We start from the raw sequence: 24,431 nt of genomic DNA, 5'->3' as shown, positions 1-24,431 counted from the left end.
CACCTTTAATTCATTTATCGCATTGTGAACCGTTCTAATGTCTTAGTACTTATTCCATTAGCAAAAACTAAAGCATTTTATGTCGTGGAATTGGGGCATAAACATTCTATGATGATGTTGCAAGCTTCCCAATTAACAGCATGCAGAGGCCTCTCAAGGAATCTTGAGAGGCCTCTGCACGAAGCAGCTGCCGAAGTAGAATGTCCTTCCGGTGCCTCACACTACAGAGGACAGCGAGCTTCCTCCCTGCTTTCCTCCTCTTGCGCACACAAGATTGAGCCGCTCCCGTTGGGTGACTCTCACAAGCTTCACTCTCACATATAGCATACGGTGCGCGGCAACGATGATGGCAGAAATGGGCCTGGAGTGTCCGTATAAGTGAAAAAAGAAAAAAAAGGTGTGCTTTAGAATGGGGTAAATACTGCAACAATTCATTGTGAGCTACCGTTTTCTCTTCGAAATCTTCTTGGGGAAGACCGAAAATAAGCGTTTTCGACAGCAGATCATGTGTGTTTGACACATTCACTCTACCCCATGGACTTCCAAGACAGATGCTGCCACTACAAGATTTGGCAGTTAGCATTATCCTGCAAAGGCTAATTTCAGGACCGAAATAATGAATGTTTGGTCCCATAGAAACGTATGGGCACTGGCTGAGATCTTCGGTCAGGACGAATTAACTGGAAAACCAAATTAACCAGAGTCAAATAAATTCTACTGCACACGCAAATAAAATTTTATCTGTTGGCACACATTTCAACACGTAAATTTAAATTCGAAATCACTGCCTCTCTCCTCCCTCCAACAGTGACTACCATTTTGCCATGGCTTGTGTTATGTCAAGAAGTGTGGGGCCACTGCTGTGTCATCTGCTTCGAAACATTCTGAAACCTTGTATGCGCCAAGCAAACCCATTGCTGTGTGAGTGCATCTTGGGCTGACTGCCAAGATGCACATGCGAATATGAGACTGTGTATACTGCGCACATTGATCACGTAGAACACACTGCGTTTTTTCACCCAGCACTATTGTCAGACTGTTGTATGATTCAAGTGCAATGTAAAAAAAACTAATACACATTTTTTACACCCACGGAATGTCCTCACACTTTGCCAACTAGCTATCAGACGCGTGCAGTCTAACATGTGCTGCATAATTCAAGCTCAAATTTAATGTAATGGCCCCAGATTTAGCTCCAATATCATATTTTTGCATGTATAACCTTCACCAAAAATTCAAAAAAATTCGTAGTAAAGTGTGGATGTGGGTTATATGCAAATTCCACCTTGAAGTGTGGGTTCATGGCAGCGTGCACTGTGCTGACATGAAGCCACACCTCAAGGCAAGGCTCTCTGCCATTCAAAGTTTGGCTATATCCTAGGGAATCCCACCCTTTCCCCACCCCTACATGTTGAAGCTCCCTTCTCCCCTCTTTCATGGTCACCCATTCTCCTCATCTTTACGACTCTCCAATTGTCATTAATAGTTAGCGAATTGCACACGCGGCACCAGTAAACTCGTACATCACCTGTTGCTGTGGTGCTCCCCGAGTCCACCAAAGTGCTTCGCGATACGGCGGTGAGCCAAATCATCTGGATTTTCTGCTTGGTCATGTTTGGAACATCGCCATTGCCCAAGCGAGGGCTGCTCCTTCTGTTCTGTGATCCGATTCAATTCACATCGCATATCATGGGACTGATTTGTCCGCAATAACATCCAGCGTGTGATTCCAGCTTTATCATTATCGTGGGGAGCAGAGCCACTGGCTGAAGATACGACGTGGACGAGTTGTGCACCTCTATGAAATTATCATTCAGAGATGCCATTAGAATGACCTGCTGGCCTTGCAGGATTAGGTGATTTTTCACAAATGGCACTTTGTGTGAGATGCCATTGATATACTCGGCTGAAAGGGCTTGTTGCTGGGAAGGTGGTACGTGTACTACAGTTAACTCTTGTTACAACGGACCCTGATACTAATCCGAAAAAAAAAAAAGTGTTTTATCCGAAGTCCGTAATATCCGAAATGCCTCACTTCCGAAGCTTTCGTCACGATACCTAACGACTTTATTGCAAAGAGTGAGTGACAAATGTCCAAAGCAAAAAAGAAACACAAAAAAAGTTGCAGTTTCACCCGAAAGGCGAAGCATCGATTGCGATAGCAAATTAAGCAAGATAAGCGCGACAGCAGCAGCAAGTGAATTGACCTTCGCGCTGTCTCTCGCTTCAACGCAAACTAAACGTCGAAAGTACAGCGCATACGAAGCCACTGGCACTGGGTGCCCCTTGCCCACATTACAGATCGCTTTGAAGATGAAGTCTGTGCAGGTGTGCACTTCGTTCACATCGCAGATTGCTTTCAAGATACGGCGTACACATGGGCACACACTTTGTCCCCATTGCAGATCGCTTTCAAGATACGGCGGCTGTGCCGTAAGCAGCGACCACCAGAGTAGAACTCCGCCGCTGCCTCACGTGCAAAAGAAGACTGCGCCTTACCACCCTGCCTTCCTCTCTCGCGCACGTAATATTGAGCCGCAATCATCGGCTGACCCTCGCGAGTCAGTTGTCAGCCCGTGCCGACACGGCAAAAGTATGTTTTATACGCCCGATTTTGAGAAAAAATTGGTGCTAATTTCATAGCTGTAGCCGATAGTCCATTGTAGCATGGTCTATTAAAAGCAAACTTCGTTGCATTAATCAAATAGGTAGAACAACTAAGGCTGAAATATGGTCAGTTATATCCGAAAGTCTGTTGCCCGTGGGTCCGTTTTAACGAGCATAGACTGTAGTTGTAATCCGACTAGTAACATAGCTAAACAGGACATATATGTCACATTTTATGATATTAAATAATCTCTCAAAATCTCGCCTAATAAAGTGCATAAATGTACATCAAGTTTGGCGAGACTGTAATATATGTTAACCTCAGCCTTTCTCCTGTAATAAGGAATGATTTATATGCGGAGAAGTCATGAAAAAGTGCAATTGTAAGTGCCATGGGAAAGAGCATGTTTTCTCCCAAATTGAAATTGCCTGCAAACTGACAAAATAAGTTATCTAGCCTCTAAGATTCTTATGCTGCTAGGAAGCCCTTACAGGCATTGTTTGAGGTCGTGCTCTGTTAATTTATTGATGAGTGAGGAAATGGCAAAGGTAAGGCACCGTGCATCTGGAAACTGTTTTGACAAATGGTGTGAAAAGAGCTGTGTCAGTGAATCTCTTCATTGTGAAGCCAAAGAAAATGGCTGTCAAATGCTTTTTTTTTTCTTTCATTTCTTTTTTCAAGTGCAGCACAATATTCTTTTGCCTCTCCTAGGCAAATGTCTCGCTTCAATTTTTTTTAGCAGTTTTACTCGTTAGATGGCTTTGTGCAAGTGGCAGTAAATTACTGCACAGTGAGATCCTGAGTAACATGCGAGTGGTGGAACAGCTGTGCCAAGAGTGTTCCTTTGCACCATTCTGCACCAAATACACTCGAACCTCGATATAATGGTTATACTTGCTGCAAAAAACTTTGTTAAATTACAGATTTCTTTCATTTGAGGTTTTAAAGTTTCAGCAGTAATAACTTATTAACTTCATAGAGCATTTCTGGTGGATATTATCTTGTTAATAAGCACTCATACAAAAAATTGCAAGGACGTCGGGCCATAGTAGCAAGTTTATGAGCACCAGCACGTGCGATGCACATCATGCCAAGAGCAATGCATCGACGTGGCTCACAGCGTCCGAGTTACTGTATTTACTCACATAATGATCGCACTCACGTAATGATTTCACCCCAAATTTTGTCATCTAAATTCTTTTTTTTTTTTTTTTAATTTCCCGTGTAATGATTGTACCCCAAACTTGCCGCAGCGATATGTTGTGTGCCAACTCTAGCTAATAATGATCGCGCTTACCATCTATCGAATGCTACACGACCGACTCTTCAAGACAAACCAAGCGGTCTGCACGCACCAAATATTCTTAAGCAGATGCCCCATTTCATTCCTTTCATCACTTTCCGCACTTCCACGACAAAAAGAAAGCTACAACCAAACTTGCCTTTATTATGTGCAGGCTTTATAATGGTTATGGTCAACAACAAAAAAGGTGCCTTTCGTTTCTTCTTGTCTGCACTCGTGGGTACGCAACAAATCGCGAGCGGCAATGATAGCAGCCACGTTTACACTGATACGTTAGAAGTGTACCCTATTCATACGCCGACACTTGTAATACAGCTAAGATATTCGCCCACCCTTAGCGGAAACGGGCTGTATTAAGATAGTAGTGAAGACAAATACCGCAGCTTCCGCAGCATGACCGCCATGTGTTCCTATGTCACTGGCAGCTAAGCGCGCCCAACTGTTTCTGTCCCCTCAAAGTGGACATGGCTACGTTATTGCCGCAAACTTGCCAATATTAATGATATTCATTACTGATACGGAAGAAACTGTTTCAATGCACGTAATGTACTCGCAAGAAGAAAAAAAATCTCATTCAGCGTGCTCAGCTTGCTCCGCCGGCCGCAATTTTTCTTTTAGTGTCCCGCATTACATACAGCGGCAGCCGCCTATTTGTTGACCTGTTGTCATCCCACAGCAAATGCGGGATGAAAAAAAAAATTTTTTTTTGTGGGAAATTTAACTCTCGTTATGATCGCACCCCTGAATTTGCGTCAATTTTTTTTACAAAAAAGTGTGATCATTAGGAGAGTAAATACGGTATGTGTGTTGCATCACGTGGTGCCGTAAATCTAAAGCCCCAACCAGATGTACGCATTGGAACGCGTCCGCACGCACCGCGCTCACTCGACGTCGCGCCGCGCCCGGCGGAGAAAGAGGGCGTGCACCCAAACGATGCTGGAGTTGCCGCGCGCTCGTCACCGCATGTTTCGTCGGGCCCAGCCTACGCTTAACAGTCACGTTAAGCAATGTGCTGAAGGTGGCAATAGCATGCAATAAGTATTAACTTAAAATTTGTTTTTATATTTTAAAAAATGATGTTGCAGGACTCCTAGTGATTCAATCTGCTAACTGTCAGTATTGTGAACTCGGTGAAACCTGCAGCAGCGTTGGCATAGCATCACTCGCGTGGTCTGTGCCTTACGCGTTCTGCATGCTCTGTCAGGTGCCGAACGTCGGCAATGAAAATATCATTAATAATGCACCCGTTGCGGCTGAAGACTTCAGCAGCTGCCATCAAAAAAAACCAAAACCCGTGCGGATTTCCAATCACAACGCACGCAGCCTGGCCTGCCAGGCTTGCCTGCACGCCGCGCGAAGAATAGTTCAGGAAGTCACGTTGGTTCGCCGTCGTCACGTGAGGCGTGTCGGGAGGGTGATGCGAGCGGCAGCTTCCGGCGCAGGCGCAAGAAACCCAGCAGTGAAAGGTCTCCACGCCGCCGCGCGTCAACATGCGATGCAGCCTCTGCGCCTGATGCCATACGCATTCAGACGCGGCGCGGCGCGTGCGGGCTTTAGTCGCCATAAATGACCGTGCTTAGTGCCCACAGTTGGCACTCGCAAATTAAAAACAAACGTGTAAAAGATACGGATATTCGTTCTAAGAAAAACAAAAAGTCAGCTTCGCTGAAAGGTGGAACATTGATAGCGATAGCAAAGAGACAACCACACAGTAAGGTTCGTAGTTTTATCGGTGTCATGCGCGCTCAGGCAAACATTAACAGGTCTCACTTGACCACGAACACTCGCTGTCACAATGCAAGTGAATGCTTTGCACTGTCTCAACACTAGACACGTGGGAATACCATGCATATCAAGGCACAAATCATCTCGGCTAGACACATGGCCCACGTGTGGGAACGTGCTAGGAGGAGAGGGCCAATAGACAATAGGAGAGGGCCCTGTCTTCCTTCTCCCATCCCCCATTCCATCATTGTGTGCTTAATCACGCCTTCACTCCCTCCTCTTTGCCCTTGTGCAGAATGAATCGTCAGCTTGTTTCTCCGCATGCTGCGAGCTGCTGTCCACCCTACGACCTCCACAAATTGTTTACCAACACAAGAAGTGGCAGAGCAGTGTTTCCCGCCTGCTGCGTCGCACCGCGCATGCTTTGATGACATTATTGCCGCAAAAACATTTCATGCGGAAGGACGCATGCCTGTCTTTTTTCTAGACTTACTAATTACTAGACGTACAGGCTCCAAGGTATGTTTGATATGGCAGAAAATTTCAACAAATCAAAACCACGTCACGAAACTACTTCGTTAAATAGCGAGAAAATATACACGGATTTCAATGGAACTTCAATTGAGAAATGAAAATAGTTTGTTACATCGCAAATTTAGTTAAATCTAGGTCTGTTATGTCGAGTGTTTAACTGTACATATAGGAAGAAAAAGAATGAAACCCTCCTTCCGTTGATTTTGTCTGGGCAGTAATAAAGCTTAGACCAAAGTCAAGAGCGCGTCACCATCATCATCATAATCCTGGAAGTCAGCGGAGCGACATTCTCGGCTGTTTTCACATTTTCATTGCATTTCTCTTCAGTAGATGTTCGAATGTACTGCCAGTGTACATTACTTTTGTTTGTGCCGTTCGTGCTGAAGTTCGGTATTCCTTCTACCAGTGCGGCACAGAGCTGACTGGACAGGCCCAATTTTAGACTGGATTATTGATTACCTCACTAACCGTACCCAGTTTGTCGAAATTAATAATGAGAAATCCGTAACAGCTGATGTCACATCAGGTGTACCACAAGGAAGCGTCTTAGCCCCAGTGTTATTCCTAATTTTTATAAACGACCTTCCTGCTAACATTTCTAATATTAGACTTTTTGCCTATGACTGCGTGCTATATCAGGAAATTAACTCTGTCATCGACCATATAGCTTTAAATAACGCCATAGCAGCAGTAGCGAAGTGGTGTGAAGATTGGAAGATGACTATTAGTGTTGACAAATCTGTTCTATTATCTGTAACAAGGAAGCAACACAGGTCACTCTTCCAGTACACACTAAACAGCATTCCTCTTGCTTCGGTCTCTGAATACAAATACTTAGGAATTTTACTAACCTCTGACCTTAGATGGGATGCTTACGTTAACAAAGTCATGGCAACCGCACTAAAACAGTTATTTTTTATTAATAGACGCCTCAGACTAGCACCATCTGATATAAAGCTACTAGCATACAAAACATTTGTTAGACCGGTACTAGAGTATGCAAATGTTGTTTGGTTTCCTTTCACCAACAAGCTGGTTAAAAAACTTGAAGGTGTTCAAAGAAAAGCGCTCAGGTACATTTTTAACAAACGTAGGCTAACAGACTCGCCGACAGAACTACTCAAACAAGCCGGGATGCCAACTCTTCAAAACAGAGCAAAACTAGCACGCCTTAAAACCATTTACCAACTCGTAAACAACCAATTAAATCTGGATACCTCAGGATACATAACGAAATCTCAAACAAGGAAAACGCGTCATAACCCCTCCCACACACTAAACGAGTATTCATTCCGTACTGACACTTTTAGGTATTCTTTCTTTCCACAGACTATACGCGATTGGAACGCTTTGGACGTGAGCTCTGTTAATGGTTCATCACTAACTGCCTTTATCACACTTGTTGAAAACGATCTGCTTACTCAGTAATTATTTTTGCTTATTGTCAGTATCACTTTGTTACTACCTTTGTTTTTTGCATTTTGTGGCACAATTATTCTGTCCAACCCAAATCCTGCAGCATGAACCTCATTATATATTTTTTTTACTCCTGCTGATGTATAAGTTTATTCTATGTATTATTGTGTATTTCTAAACCGTTTTATATTGGTCATGTTTGTATGTCAATGTACTTTTTCAATGCCCTTTCTGTTACGATCCCTGGCGGGATTGACAGTATTGCATAAATAAATAAAATAAATAAATAAAAATCCAACAAACAGTGATACCAAGGACAACACAGATAAGATTACTTGTACTTGCTAATTGAAATGAAGAAATTGTAAATTAATGGAATTAAAGGTGCGTGAAAAAACAACTTGCCATAGGTGAGGAACGATCCCACGTCTTCGTATTACGCTTGCGATTCTCTAACCAATTTAGGTACCGTGGTGCCATCTTCCCATCCACTTTCTCGGGTATTTATGTATTACTACTAGAACTAACTCTGAAAGTGTTAGCCAGCACACCACTCGCAAACTGTGGCGTTGGGTGCAGAACATTCTTTCTGCCGCAGGGGTCACGAGTATGTGATATTTTTAGGGTGAAGGCAACTGGTCAATACACCCACGCATGCTACCTGAAGGTGTCAATCTTGCTGGACTCAAGGCTCTCGTAATGTAATAAGTGAGAAGAAAGGGGGTTAACCAAGGGGCCCGTATTTTTATTAAGCATATCGTAAGAAGCCAACAAACATTGACACCAAAGACAACATATGTTAACAATGTCCTTGTTAATAACAATAAAGAAAGGAAATAAACTTATGAGAATTACAAATTTGATGCAGTGTTATACACGTAGTTCAAGGCATAGAAAATGCGCACACAAGAATATTTTGCAAGTCTCAAATATTCCTACGCTGACGTCCATAGCATAATCGAACTCTGTAGGTGAGCACACTCCAGAAAAATGTGTGGTGTGCCCGTCGAAAAAGCAAAACGTGTGACAAACTTCCGCTAATCTCCATCTTATCGCCAACCAGAGGCAATTACTTCTCGCAAGTCCCCCCCAAATTAAAAAAAAAGCACATGCCAGGCGGCATCCTTTGTATGTGCACCCCTGTGAGCAATAAACGTAACAGGCGGTTGCCGTTTGAGTGATTAGTAACGAGATAGCCATCAGTTTTACAAGCTCAAGAAGACGAAACCATCCGGGGAACAAAATTCAAACCGCAGCCCGTCTGCGCGCACGCACCAATGCGCGAGTCATCGCATATAGACGCACCAGAGCAAGCTAACCATGCAACAAAAACCGAGAGAGGGAGGCACAGGAAAAAAATTCCCTGTATTCGCGCATAGTGGCAACACATGCCAGGAAAGAAAAAGTTAGGAAATTGGCACGCTTTTTAAACGTACAGACAGCCCCATAACTATACGGCATCGACCATTTTAGGCTTGTTCGTAGCGCCGTATATTTAAGTCATTGACCCTGAAAGGGTTGATATCCTCACTGCAACAAGTACATGTTGTCAAGTGTAGCATTCCTTTAATAAAACTAATAGTTGTCCAGAAGCGTTTGACTATTTGCTCACCTTGACAATCACCGTCAAGGACTTCTGCACAATTTTTTTTTTCTTGCTTGCTGGAAGCATGCCAAATGCACGGCGCCTGTTGCAAGTCTAACTGGTAGAAGCAGCTTTATACTGCGGTTAGACACAGGGAAAAACATTCTATTAAAAATGCGCAAAACTAGTTTGCCAATTTTTATCCTGAATGCCTCATTGATGTGCATAAAACCAACTCCACTATGCTTATCGGCTATTTCAGCTAAAGTGAAACTATATCTGGTATATTGATGCATGTTGGACACTGCACCAAAAGGGCTTTTTGCTGCACGAAATTTGATTTTTTTCCTGCGTCAAGACCTGTGTTACAAGGTGGAAGGGCTGTTACACCACTATGAGATTTGCACAGTGTTGCTCAAAAAGTGATTGTGCGGCTATGTAGTGTCATTTGTGTGAAGTTTTTGTTGCTCCAACTTATGCTCCATCTTTTTGCCATTTCTGTATTATTGTTAGGTCACCAGTAGAAGTTGCTTATTGCAAGTCTTTCTATGCCATAGGATACCTGGGGCAGAGCGAGAAGTACGCGAGCTGAGACAACAATTTGAACGGGGCAAGGGTGTACCCAACATGGTAAGTTTTGACCTCATCACTGCCGTATTATGTGCATTTACTTATGTACAATATTCTTTTGTACATTTCGGTGAAGCATGCTGGTAGCTTCATTTTCATATTTCTTGTTGCATTCTGCATTACTGACAGCTGCTTTTCTTTTCAGTCCAAGGCTGACATTCATGCTGTGTGTGGTGTCCTGAAAGATTTCCTGCGGTCGCTACGTGAAAGTCTCATTGTCAAGTCTCTTTGGAAGACATTTGTCGACGCAGCACGTAAGCCCAAGGCACTTTAACACTTTCCTATCCGCAGGAAAATAGGCAGTTTTTGCATAGTCTAGTAAAAAAATATTTGCTGCGACAGCAAATGCTTGATATTAGAATGTATGGTATCAATTTGTAGAAGGAGGAATGTGCTTTCTAATGGTATTCTTTTCAAACGAACATTTATTAACAATGAAAAAATTTATGCAATAAAGAAATTAGTTACAAAAACGAGAAAACTCCGTAAAAACACTGACGCTGCTTTGCACCAAGAGAACATTTAAAAATTTGAAATATAAATTTGGAACAGAAAGCCTGTATACGACATTCCTGAAAATGTAAGCTTTCTGTCTATAGAAGTTGTTTATATACAAAAGAAAATCTTAGCCCTAGCAGCTAGCATGCTTGTATGGTGGTTCTCACAAACCGCCATGTGGCACTGCAGAGCACAATAATTGCGAAATGCCGAGGTCCACTCCTGGCTACCTTCTTGCTCAAAATTACTCTTTGTGCCGCCACCGGCAAGTGGTCCTGCTCAAACAATGCTGACACCCTGCAGATAAGAACTGTGACCTTTAGAACACACTGGCTACTTTAGATATGAGCATGGCAGCGATGAAATGGTTTGGAGTAAAAAACGAAACCTGCCAGTGGATACTTGTTGAGTTTCCGGGGCTATTTGATGCACATTAGCCATCCGTGCTGAAGTCCGATGAATCAAAATCTTCATCAGAGTTTGCGTTGCTACCAGCATCAAAAAATTATGACAAAGGCTCATGTGGGAAGCTATGAGCGCTCGTCACGTCAGGCCCTTTAAAAATCCCCCCGCGGTGAAAAAAAAGAAACGCGAAAGCGAAACTAGAAAAATAATTTATTTTTTATGCGCTGGATGACACTAGCTGTTCAAAAGCGCCCCGAGCGCGGCAAAACTTCAAGTTGAAACCATCGATAACGGACTATTGATGGGTATAGACGCGGACAGGAAAGTGTTCAGCAGCCCTTCGGCTTAATTTCTGTACTAGTTTCCTTTAATACCATGCTATGTTAGGCCCAAAATTATTCCAAAGCATCCTACTACGGTGCCTCTCATAGCCATATTGTGGCTTTGCAACATAAACCCTAGGAGACTCGAACTTCACAAGTTAGCAATGTAACAAACTATTTTTATTTTCCCCATCTTAGTTCCATTGAAAACCCTGTATTTTTTTTTTTTTTCTGTGATGAAGTAATGTCATGACACAGTTTTGATTTTTAAAAGTTTTCGGTAATTTTAAGCATGTGCTTGCAGCTTGTATGGCTGGTAAATCTAGCATAATACTATAAAAATGTCAGTCGAGGCAAGAGCTTTTAGCAAACATGTACAGTGAAACCTCGTTAAACCATAGTTGGCCAGAGCTCAGAAAAAGTACATACTAAACAGTAGTGCTGCTTAACCAAAATAGCATGAGGTCGCCCACTTACCTGTCAGAAACGGAACTCGGAGAGAGTACGATGAAAGGGGAAAAGACATGCAGTATTTATTCACTTCGTACGGCAAAAGTTATTTTTGTTTGATGCCACGGCGGCCTAGCAGCGACGACAGCGGCTTCAAACTTGCTGAAGCTGCAAACCAGCTTTTCAGCCAGCCCCCTCTTCTCGGTGAACACTCGCATGGCAATTCCTCGTTGGCGTTGCATGTTCTCCGTGCACGCGGGCGATAGCGCTGCAGAAGTCGCGGGGCGCCTTTTTCGTTGCAGGCTGCTGTTCTCGTTGCGACGATTGCATTCATGAGGCTGACGTAACACGCAGCTTCTGCCACTGTCGGGCCTGAATCGCCCGTGCTGTCGCTTTCCATGTCGTCCTCGTCACTGACACTTGTCGACACTTCGGCAACAACAGAGGCAACGATGGCGAAATGTCGAGCCTCGTAGCCAACATCTCTTCGCAGTCGCAGCAGTGCTGCCGAGCAACTTCTTCACATTCCAAATGCCACACACCGTAGTCAACAGTAGATCCCTGTCGCATGCCAGCGCCGACTTCTTTGTGTCACATTCAATAGCACGAACAATGTCTAATTTTTCTTCTATGCTGAGCACCCGGCGTATTTTTTATCCGAGCACCCACATGACACGAGTCATTGTTTGCACGATGCCACAACTCTCTCTGGCACGGTGCCGAAATGATGTTGGTGTTGATGTGGCTTCACGCGCAAACTCACAGGGTGCTTGGAGGCCGTTGTTCTGATCTCTGAGGCTTGTTCCACAGGGCTGCCCGATGGCGGCAAGGCACCGCCGTCTTTGCGTGACTATAAGTGGAAACACTGCATGTTAACCGATACGTATGCAATAAGCTGGTACGGTTTATGCGGATACAAAACACATTATGTTGAATCGCCACTGAGTCGGGGATTTGACTTTACTACTTTTAAAGCGGGCACGGTTAAACAAGGTTTTACTGTATCCACATGAAAAGTTCGAGCAACATAAACACTGCCGAAGCACTTGCACAGGGAGGTAGTATGCAGGAAAGGCACTGTGCCATTTGTTGCTTTGGTAAACAACTTGCTGAGGCTGTGGGGTGTGCTGCAGCTCGGAGCATTAGGAGAAACACAAGAGCTGACAATTCCTTCAGCTGTTCAAGGGGGATGGCAAGGGGTGCTTGTGCAGTAACGTGATGAAGCACGTGCTAGGGCTAGGAGCAGGAGACACACATCTGTCTGCCATCTCCCCATAGTATGCGAGTCTCCTCCTCTGCCCTTGCTATGGCTGTGCATGGTTGTCCACACGTGGGCCATATGCCATATCTTGGAGAAAATCTGCGACAAGTGCAAAGAAAAAGCTAAGGCAAGATGGTTGATACCTTGATACGCATTGTGTTCTCACGTTCCCAGTGTTGGCGGTCACATAATCTCAAGTATCAGAGACACGGTGCAAAGTGCTCGCTCATATTGTGACAGCAAGTGTTTGTGGTCAAGTGAGATCTCTTAATGTTTGCCTGAGCGTGCATGACACTGATAAAACTACAAACCTTACTGTGCGTAGTTGTCTCTTTGCTATCGTCTACAATCTTTTGCTATCACTATCAGTTTTTCTATACTCTTGTTTTTAATTTGTGGGTGCCGGCTGCGGGCGTTAGGTGTGGTCATCTATGGTGTCCAAGATCTACAGTGCCACGTGACGCAACACATGTAAACCTTGGACACTGTGAGCCACATTGATGCATTCCTCTTGGTGCTATGTGCTCCGCACGCACTGGCACTCATAACCACTCTATTATGGCCTGACCTCCTTGTGATTTATTTGTTTCATTTCATAATACTGTGGAGCCTTTCTCAGGCTCTGACAGGTGGAATGAACAATAGGTAGTACAACAGGTTTAGTGTTCCAGAACATAAATGAAAAGGCACATAGCTTACATAAATAATCGAATCAAAAGTGTGCAGAGCTGTAGAATCGTACAATTCATGACTCATAATCAAGAAAGCTATGGCTACAACAGATTTACAGAAGGGACTGCTCTTCAAAGAAATATTCAACATTCGCAACAAAAGCATCGAGCAACACATCATTCACAATATGGTGGGGCAGGTTATTCCATAGTTCTATGGATCGAGGAAAAAAATGAAAATTTGAATAAATCACATCTAGCAGCAAATGGTTGTATGCACGTGTCGTGGTTTATTCTTTTGGAGCGATGGTGAGGGGGCTTTAGGTACACTTCTTTAGTTATGCTGATGCAATCATGATATAACAGGAAAAGAAATTTCATACGTGCAGTTAGTCATTGGCATTCTAACGTCGAGATTTATCCCCTTTTACGGAGAAGTGTCACGCTATTGTAACGGGAATAAATAAAACTGAGTGCTAGGCTTTGAATTCTTTCAAGTTTCGTTTTCAGATAAGACTGATGGGCGTTCCAAACTATGTTGCTGTACTCAAGAATGGATCTTACTAGAGTCTTATAGGCGTTTAGTTTTACATGCGGGGGTGCAGCTGACAATTTTCGTCAGATGAATCCAAGTTGTCGGTATGCTTTGGTACATATGTTATATATGTGGGATTCCCAACTCAGTTTTTCAGTAAATGTTACCCCCAAGTATTTTACTTCATTATTACACGTCACAACCGATCCTGATAAAAGGTAAGTAAAATAGATGGGCGTTTTTTTCTTGTTATGGTGACAGATGACGTATTGCTTACATTTCATATCCCAAGTTTTACACCAAGAATCATTGTTAGTCAGTGTTAAGTGCAAATTATTTTGGTCATTTTGTGAACGAACCACAGTTTACACAACACAGTCGTCTGCAAATAATCTCAGTACAACATTAGGAGTGACACGGGAAAAAATGTCATTTATATAGATTAAAACAAGTGCAGGTCCTAATACCGATCCCTGTGGAACACCAGAGCAAACATCTAGGCTATTGGATTTGGCATTTTTTATTTCGACGTATCGAGTACGGCCTGAGAGGTAAGCTGCAATCCAGGAAACTATGTTTGAATTAATACCAATAATATTAAGCTTCTCAACTAATTTACAGTGTGGGACAGAATCAAAAGCCTTTGCAAAGTCAACGAACACTGCATCCACTTGCAAACCAGAGTTAATAGCAGCCGTGAAGTGATGTGTAATTTGAAGTAATTGCGTAACTGTTGATAGTCCCTTCCTAAAGCCGTGCTGGTTTACATATAAAAGTTTATTGCTTTCCAGGTAGGTTATGACTGCTTTGTTAATTATATGCTCCATTAACTTGCAGCAAGAGCTGGTTAGTGATATAGACCTATACATGCTTACTGAGAGCCTATTCCCATTCTTTTTTAACACTGGGACCACTTTCGCACAAAGCCAGTCGGCAGGCACGGTTGCTGTTTCTATGGATAAGGAGAAAATTTTATGAAGGGGAGACAGTTGTTGCGCGTATCGCTTTAGAAAAGCATGGGGTAATCCGTCGGGCCCAGGCGATTTCTTTTCATCAAGCTGTAGCAGTAAGTTAAGAATGCCGCATTATGTTATGACAAGGTCAGGCATGCGGGAATGGTATTCGGCTTGATTGAATTCTGAGGCAGAAGCACGGGTGAACACAGACTGGAAATAGTGATTAAAAACGTTCGCGATACAGTCTGCGTCATCTGTAACCGCTCCGTCTATTTCCATTTGGTCAATCGAAGCCCCCATTTTTGCCAGGTAATGCCAGAACTTTCTTGGCTTGTGTGTCATAAAATTGGTCAGCGTATTTGTGAAGAAATTGCTTCTTGCCGAAGAAATTTCTGCTCTGAGCATTTGCGAAAGTTCGTTTATAGCATCGACGTTGGTTTTCTTTTCACGCATTCTTTGTAACCTTTTTAGGTGGATAATGCTGCGTGTAATCCAAGGTGTCTTCCTATTTACTCGCTTTTTATTGATGGGACAAATTTTTCTTCACAGTACGCTACGATTCGTTTCAGCTCCAACCATAAGTCATTCACGTTTTCAAATCCCGACTGTAAAAGACTATCTAGCGTTATTTCAATGTAATCAATAACACTGGCATCATCTGCCCTGCTGTAATCCTTGACAGATATACGATTACTTAAATGATATTGCGCGACAAAAAGACGACACGGACGTGAGATAAGACGACACACCAAGCGCTAACTTTCAACTAAGTTTATTGTGCCACTGTGTCGATTTGTGCCACTGCGTCGACACACAAATCGACGCAGTGTCACAAATCGACACAGTGGCACAATAAACTTAGTAGAAAGTTAGCGCTTGGTGTGTCGTCTTCTCTCACGTCTGTGTCATCTTTTTGTCGCGCGATATCATTTAAGTAATGGATTACCAACTTGCCCGGAATGCTGCTCTCATTAAGATATACGAGATATACTGGTGATTTTGTTGGGACTGAAACTGAAGTTATCAAAAGTAAGTAAAAGCATTTGATGGTCCGAGATTCCATTTTCAATACTGATATCAGGGTTAAGTGTCTTGGAAACGAAAGCAAGATCAAAAATGGAGCTTGCTTGCCCTTATATATGCATTGGCTCCCTAACAAGCTGGGTTAAAGAAAAACTAAACATAAGATTCAGAAGCATTTCACAACTACTGTGCTCGTTTCTGCCAATTGTCAGATTTCCTCAGTCAATCCCCGTTAAGTTGAAGTCTCCGACTAAGATCAGCTCAGTACGCTCATTAATTTTACGGCACAGAAAGTCGTGCAATTCAGCAAGATAGTCAGCCGGTGCATTTGGTCGTCGGTATATGTCGGCAACGAACACTGACATTCCATTAATAGTGATAGTGCACCACACGCTCTCGTGATTCGGTATTCCTTCGTCTTTCTTAAATGATAAGCCTTCTTTAATAGCAATGGCAACGCCCCCTCCCCGACTATCGCGGTCAAAACGAACGATAGAATAGGAATTGGGCAGCACCTCTGAATCGTGAAGTGAGAATGCAACCAGGTTTCGGTGATGACAATTATATTGGGGCTGTATACCAGCACTATTTCTTCTAATTTTTCAGTTTTATTGACAACACTCCTTGCATTCAAACACAATAGCGAGAGTTGAGAATTTTGTCACGAGCTGGAGTGACTATTTTCATAAGCCACACGGCTTTCGCATTTCACGAGTGTCCTCTTATTTTTAGTGCTATTCCAGGCATACAGATCGCTGTCTATCCTCAATTTATCAAATATTAGCTTCACCTTGTCTCCTCTGGTATGATTTTCTTGGGATGAAAGCCATAGTTTCCGGCGCATCTCCCGTACTGCTGGTGAGAAGTCTTCTGAGATTTATATGTTTTCACCTTGCAACTTAGAACAGTTTCGAAGGACAGACATTTTCTCAGTGAAATCGAAAAAACGAAGGATTACTGGGCATTCACGTGCAGTACGTTTCTTGCCGATACGATGAATCCGTTCAATAGATTTAACTTCTACTCCAAGAGTATCCTTGAAAATGTCACGTCACGTGTCACGAGTTTTTCCAATATTGCCGGACTTTTGTTGTCATCCTCTTTAAGACCGTATATGATTAGATTGTTCTGACGACTTCTGTTTTCCAGGTCTTCTAATTTATTGCTTAACCGAGCCATCTCCCGATTCATAGTGTTAATAGCTTCCTCGCATTTTAGAACCTTTTCATTATGAAGCTGGAGAGAAGCAAGATTTGTCTATTTCTGTAAGCCTGACTTGGACAGTCAGTAGACCTGACTCTTAACTGATTTTGTGATGTCTTAATTTCGGTAACAGCGCTTAAAATCACATCCAGTTTGCCTTGATCGGGCCCTGGGTTCTCTTCAATGTCACCACTAAGCTTTAGTATGATGAAAATAACACGAGATAGGTCGACACAACACTAGAACAAGCAGTGGGGACTCGGCAGCACCAGTAATCCAACACAGTTACTTCTAAAGGGCTACTATAAAATTGTTTCTCACCAACCTGTACAAAGCAGAACACAAAATTCAGCATTGTGCGCCGTACGGTGCCGCCAAGTCCACTGAAAGGTTCGGCCGGTCAGTCCATCTTTTTATGCTCTTCTGATGACGTGATTCACCTGGGTCGTGCGCAGAACGAGGGGTCCAGTTTGAGCAGCCCTGCGCAGCTGTCCTCTTGTGGTGGTGCTTTTGGTGGGTAAACGCATGCATCAGTAGTCCGCACGTGATTGTGCAGACACAATGCTGTTGGTGCCTCTGTACATGCACGGGATGCGTAGTCGGTCGGTGGCAAGGAACAGCCATGGGCGGATCCAGGCAGCCACAGGAACACCTGTACAAAGCAGAACACGAAATTCAGCATTGTGTGCCGTACGGTGCCGCTGAGTCCGCATAATAATAAGTGCTTACTAACAAGATACTATCCACCAGGAATGCTCTAGGAATTTGTGAAGCTTTTACTGCTGAAACTTTAAAACCTCAAATTAACAAAATTCATGATTTAACAAACCTTTTTGCTGCGAGTACAACTTTGTCATATTGGGATTTGACTAGCGCAATGTTTGCTACATGCACAACTGGGCTGGAGAGCGCACTTATGATCGTGTGCTCCAATCTGGTTGTGCTACGTGGTGCGGACCGGCTTTGTGGGGGGGGGGGGGGTCCTGCATGTATAGAAGTAGCCAAATTTAGATTATGTATTTTGAAGCGCTAGCTCAATATGAAGCGATGTCTGCCAAGGCAAGGCATCTAACCAAAAGCTGTGAGGTGTGGCAGGCGTAACGTATGGTGGTCTGGTTCTAGGCTAGTTGATTGTTCAAAACTAAATGAACTTAGGGCGACCTGACTGCTACGACATTGATTAGTGGCGTGGCCAAAGTTTCATTCTTATGTGGGCGGGTGTGGCCGAGTGTGAGCAGACAATAGTAACTTCATCTGAAAGTATGTAATTCTTATCGAAATTCAAAACTCAGATTTTCACTTCAGGCTGTTTAGTTAACTGCATCAAATAATATACACATAACAGCTAGAAGAAGTGCACTCAATACCCTTCTTGATTTCTTGATTGATGTCAGCTATTAGGCAATACCATTTTTCTATGGAAATCTTGCATATGACAACATATGGAACTCGCTGGCAGATTCGAAACGGCTGCAAAGGCCTCTGTTTGAAAAGAGGGTGTTTGCGAATAGGTAACTTTTTGCTCCGCTTGTAACTCCATGTGCTACGCACGACTGCAAAATTTGGCGGAGATGTTCACAGCAGCGTATCCGATACGTGGAATGTGTTTTTTCACCAAGCCTAAGGGGCTAAGGGCCCTTTTAACTCTTTTGCTACCATGAGAAAATCATAATTTCTCAAAGGTCTAAAAAAGTTTCTTGGCACTGTAAATGATTATATAATGTTTATAATGCAGCACTATAAACTTTAAAACATTTATTGGTGTTTCCAAATACAGTAGAAACCTCATTTATACGTTCCTGTTCATACATTTTCCCGGCGCCAACGTTTGCAATCGAAAAAAAAAAAAAAAATTACCCCATAGGGTTACTCATTTTTACCGGTTCATACGTTCCTGGAAAACGCAACTTTTTGGCACTAACGTTCAGTAGGTCGCCAAACTGTGATCGTGTGATACGTTTTCCAGCTGCTAGGTCCCATGTAAACAAGAAAATGCATGAGGCATGTGTGATCAAGAACAGTATATAGCTGCTCGTTATGGCAGCTTCACTGCAATACTGTCCCACCTGTCTCACAGGAAAATGCTGGCGCGCACTCAGTTTCTCATTTCGGTACCAGCAAATTGTCTCCAGGGTCGTCGCACGCAGCATTCACAGCTATCACCGCCAATTCTATTGTGATAAGCATCTTCGTCTAACTGTTTCACAGTGCGTGGTGCCGTCGGAAGCCTAGCGCATGCTTTTAATAGGCGATAACTGAAACGCGCCTCCGTTCCTTGCTGCAGACTGCAATCATATACATTTTTCGGCTGCCAGATCCCATGTGAACAAAAAAAGTGCGAGGCACACAGTTTATTTTGCTACCAGCAAATCTGCGGCAGGGTCATCACACACCACATTCACAGCTATCGCCGCCAAACCTATTGCGATAAGCATCTTCACCTATGTTTTACAGCGCTTTGTGCATAGTGCCATTGGTACTGTACTGCACGCTTTTAGTAGGCGATAATCCAAATCCACCGCCGTTCCGTGCTGCAGGCAGCGCGATGAGGGCATGCAGGCAGCGCGATGTGGGCATCATGTTTTGCTTCGGTGGCATCCAGTGTCGCCAACCAGCTCGATTTCACAGTCCAACCTTGTTTTAATGAAGTACATCCAACAGAAAAATACCTTAGTTGTATCTGATTCATAAGCCAATTTGTTACGCACTGATATCAGCAATAAATATTTTAGATTGACTTAGTTATATCTGATAATTCGTTACGTACTCAGGCTTGTTATATCACGGTTCGACTTTGTACGTTTAACAAGCTCCAAGAAGATTTTAATGCGATGGTGTTAAGGGCCCCGTGTCGCAGAAAATCTGGCGTGAAGGCTGGCGCTAGCGTCCATCCTTGAGAAAATCATCCCGAACCACACAGGCCCTCCGCATGGTGCATAGCCGTTACTGAAATAGTTGAATTTCTCAAAGTAAAATGCATCAGAAGATTCGTAAAGTACGGCTGTAGGTTGTGTGTAATTTGAATATACGAGAAAACAATCCTGTTGCGCGGAAACTCTAACACAACCCCCTTTTCCAGCTGCCGTTTGAGGTCTGTCTTAGTAGGACATAATAGTTCTGCGGAAACCCTCAAGGTGGAGAGAAGTAATTAATAAAGGGAAAATCGGAGATCCACCCGTTCATAGCAGTTGCTACAAAGGAAACCCATACGGTTTCCTCGAAAGAAAAGCCTCGCAGTTGAAGAAAAATTCGTCCTGGTCCAGGACTCTAACCCGAGACCACCGCCTTTCCGGAGCAGCCGTTCTACCATCTGAGCTAACCAGGTGGCTCACAGATGGTAGGCCGAAGTCAAATTTGTCAACAACTCAAAGCAAAGGCAAGAGTTTGACATAATAGTTCTGCAGAAACCCGCAAGGTGGAGAGAAGTAATTAATAAAGGGAAAATCAGACATCCACCCGTTCGTAGCAATTGCTACAAAGGAAACCCATATGGGTTCCTTCTCTCCACCTTGCAGGTGGAGAGAAGGCTCTATAACGGCAGTGTAAAATGGCAACAGGTAGTTAATATGCCAAACGAGGGTTTATTAAAGGGCCCCTGAAACGGTTCGGACAAATTTTGTAGACCCGTAGGATAAAGCTAATCATTCGCACCACATTTTGTGTGAAACGTCTCATATTAAGAGAGCTATGGGCAATTACAAGTTACCCTCCTCCATAGTCATGCATTTCCTCCTCAATTTGTTCGCCGAGTGATCGGGGCTAAGCTCCACCTTCACTGGCTCTGCATCATGACACATCGTGTCGTCGACTTCCAGTTCTCTAGGTGCGAGTGCGCGAATCCTCTCCAAACTCTCAGTCAGCTGCTTGGCAGTTGTCCCCAAGCGAGAGCCATCAAAGCGGCGTGCGTCGCGAGCATTCTGCCGCAGCGCCGAGCGTGTCTGGTATTCCGGTAACCACAAGCGAGCGGGCGTTTCGACATATGGTTGGAGGCGTAAACTCAAGCTAAAGAAGGAACTTTAGCGTAGACGTACGTGAGCAGCCTGATCGGTCTGCACGGTCCAGCCACCTGTTGGCGCATAGCTTAACCAGCTAAACAAAGCGCTAATATTGCTCTAACCAAGTGCAAAACATTTTAAACATTTACAAAAACAACGTGTCAACGATTGCACTGCTGCAAAAAATTTACACCAACAGCAAAGCAGAATACATTTCGTTACTGCTACTGTGTATGGTTGAGCTCTGTGCCACCAGGTGGCTGCACCGTGCAGACCATTCACATTTGTGCATCTGCTCATCCCGTGAAACGACACGGTCAGATGGCCTGGCCCTGTCCCCTTACGCTTAAGTTTACCCTAATACCGGACTTGCGAAACGCTATTGCGTTAGTAATCTTCCGGTATAAAGTGACGGCCGCAAATGCTCAACTACTGCCGCCGATCGGATAGTGGCAGTCCTATACGCTGCAGCCAGTACGCTCGTCTGCTGCCTTGCAGAAGGACACGATGTCGCAGCTTGACGTATTGCCAGTTGCTATGTTTGCAGTCCACAACGCAACAAAGTCGAATCATAGTGCTCGCGAAAAGACTGAGACGGACTCTGACTGCGGAGCTCTCGTCAAAATGGAGCACGTAACACAAGCAGATGATACTTGCTCTGTCCCGGAAGCGCTTAAGTGTAGTGAGAAATTGTTCTTGTGCACTCTCTTTCTGTTACTTTATTTTTATAGAAACAAATTGACTAACATTCCAACTATTATGAACATCATTTGTTCATGATAAAGGTGGAAAAATTATTGATGACGCGTCCTGGGCAGCCAATTGAATAGCTCGCCCTACTGACATCAATTAGGTGATTTACGTCATATGGGTAGGGGCGGCTAAAAATTCTGCCGAGCAGTGTGCTGCGATCGGCAGCGACGTACATTTTTAAAACCTTATAATAAATTACACGCTTTACGCGGAGCACTTAGATGCATCAATTAATGATCAGATAGACCTACTCTAACGACTCAGTATGTTTGTAGAAAATCGTCAAAATCTGTTCAGGGTTTCTTTAAGATATCAAGCATGTACACTGTTACAGACAGCGCCTACTGTTTTCAAGGTTATTCTCAGGTAAATGTGCTCATAAACCTTGTACTATTGACATTGTGGTAATAAAGTTATCTCCAAAGTTGGTTCAGTAATAACTACTAATTATGTGATGATGGTACGGGATCAAATCCCTGCCACGGCAGCCACATTTAGATGGGGGCGAATTGCAAAAATGCCTTTGTATCTTGCATTGGAGGCACGTTAAAGATCCCCTGATGGGCAAAGTTATTCCAGAGTCCTTCACTACGGCGTGCCTTATAATCAAATCGTGGTTTTGGCACATAGTACCCCGGAATTCAGTTAAATTTATGATAATGGTAAAAGTGTTTTATTAAGGGATGGCTTGAAGGCCTGTCTAAAAAGACACAAAAAGTACTTTGGGTTTCTTCAAGAGGTTGATACTGGGGGCAAAATGCAGTCGGTTTCACCTTTCAAGAATGCTTTGCCTCTTTTACTTGTTATGTGTTAGCTAAGGCACCCATATAGGCTAACTGCTCATTGTGGTTCCAGGTGTGGTTGTCTGGTTATCTTTATTTAGTAACAGAAAAGTGAGCAAACCGCTGGCTTATGCAGGGTACTGTTTCTGAGGACAGAGAGGTTTGTGGTTTGGTCACAGTTGCTCAACGAACTTACCGTGCACTAGTATGTGGATGCTGATGCTCTTTGCCGGCTGGTGCAGAGCTGGATGATGGCGACCGCATGTGGGCCACGTGGCAGGCAGTGATGCAGCTGCCGCAGCCAAACAGAGACACACTGGCTGCACTGGTGCTGCACCTGCAGAATGTGGCCTGCCATCCTGAGACCAAAATGCCTATCAGCAACTTGGCACGTGTCTTTGGACCAACTATAGTGGGATTTTCTGCTAATGACATGACTGCAATACCTCACTTGCTGGCAGAGACTGAGCAGCAGGCACAGGTAAATAGGCTTGTTAAAATACCTATGTTGAGTTCCAAGAGAAATGCTTTTTAATCTTTCTTTCTTTCTTTTCTATTTTCGAGCAAGAGCAATATGTATGCTTATCATACAATCGCAGTTTAGTGTGGTACTGAACATTGGTGCTGAAAAATTTTGTGTTCCGGGAACATATGAACTTGTAAAAAATTAGTGTACCTCTCTTTGGGTCATTTTCTGTGCTCTCCATCATTTGTGCTCTCGGGAAAACGTACATAACGGGAACATATCAACTACGTCTTACTGTACATAGGCAAATCGACCACAGATTAACTAGAGATTAGTTAGAAAAAGAAAGTGAGGGAAATGCTGTTTACTGCAGCCAAGCATATCTAGAGTGGCATTTGGGCTGCTGCTGAAGGATTCTCACACTATCCTTTATGCAGATGCAAACTGCTTTTAACATTCCGCCTTTGAACAAACATGAAGGCAGTGTTAAAATTATAGTACAGAGTACAAAATGTGGGCATGAAAGGTTTTTCGGGTCCGATCATTGTGCAGCTCAAAATTTTCAATGTTGGATGATGGGACCCGAAAAACCTTTCATGCCCACATTTTGTAGTCCTTGTACTGTAAATTCAACACTGCCTTCATGTTTGTTCAAAGATGGAATGCTGCAAGCATTTAGCATCTGCATAAAGGGCAGTGTATAAGAATCCTTTGGCAGCAGTAACCAGCATTTCCCTCACTTCCTTTTTCTGTCTAGTCTCTAGTTAATCTGTGGTCTATTTGCCTATGTACAGTGGCACCTCGTTGATACGTTCCTGTTGCGTATGTTTTCCTGGTGCCAACGTTCGCAATCGAGAACACAAAAAATGACCCAAAGAGAGGTACGCTCATTTTTTACCGGTTCATACACCGAACTGCAATCGTGTGATACGTTTTCCGGCCGCTAGATCCCGTGCAAACAAGAAAATGCACGAGGCGCGCGAGATCAAGTGAAGCTGCTCGCCACAGCAGCTTCACTGCAATACTCGCCTGCCCGTATCCATTGGCGTAGCTAGGTCGTCTGGCACACGGGGCCCATAGGTCTTCTGTCACCCCTCCCCCCCCCGGATGTAGTCGAGGAAGGCGAGGATATCGACAATTTCCGGGTTTCAGCACCAGTACAGCCGCCTTGGATACCGCGCACGTTCCCCGGGTCCCCCTCTCCTTCGCTTTCTTTCCCAGAGATCGCGAATGCAGCAAATATACACGCTGTTTCTCCTGCGCCAAGTAGCACAGGATGCTGCACTGATAACGTGTGATAAGCCCACGT

The 24,431-nt window shown here is 43.8% G+C and overlaps 1 protein-coding gene across 1 annotated transcript in view; it reads left to right on the top strand.

Moving 5' to 3' along the window:
- The window catches only part of LOC142582593 (rac GTPase-activating protein 1-like), a 90,598-nt gene that overhangs the window by 36,002 nt on the left and 30,165 nt on the right, over positions 1-24,431 (top strand). The window contains exons 10-12 of the mRNA XM_075692472.1: positions 9,729-9,801; positions 9,947-10,055; positions 22,899-23,137. Of these exons, the coding sequence (XP_075548587.1) occupies positions 9,729-9,801; positions 9,947-10,055; positions 22,899-23,137 (421 nt within the window). The remainder of the gene's footprint in view (positions 1-9,728; positions 9,802-9,946; positions 10,056-22,898; positions 23,138-24,431) is intronic.

This window comes from Dermacentor variabilis, chromosome 1 (genome assembly GCF_050947875.1).
Source record: "Dermacentor variabilis isolate Ectoservices chromosome 1, ASM5094787v1, whole genome shotgun sequence".
Classification (NCBI taxonomy): domain Eukaryota; kingdom Metazoa; phylum Arthropoda; class Arachnida; order Ixodida; family Ixodidae; genus Dermacentor; species Dermacentor variabilis.
This window is presented reverse-complemented; position numbering and strand designations above follow the sequence as displayed.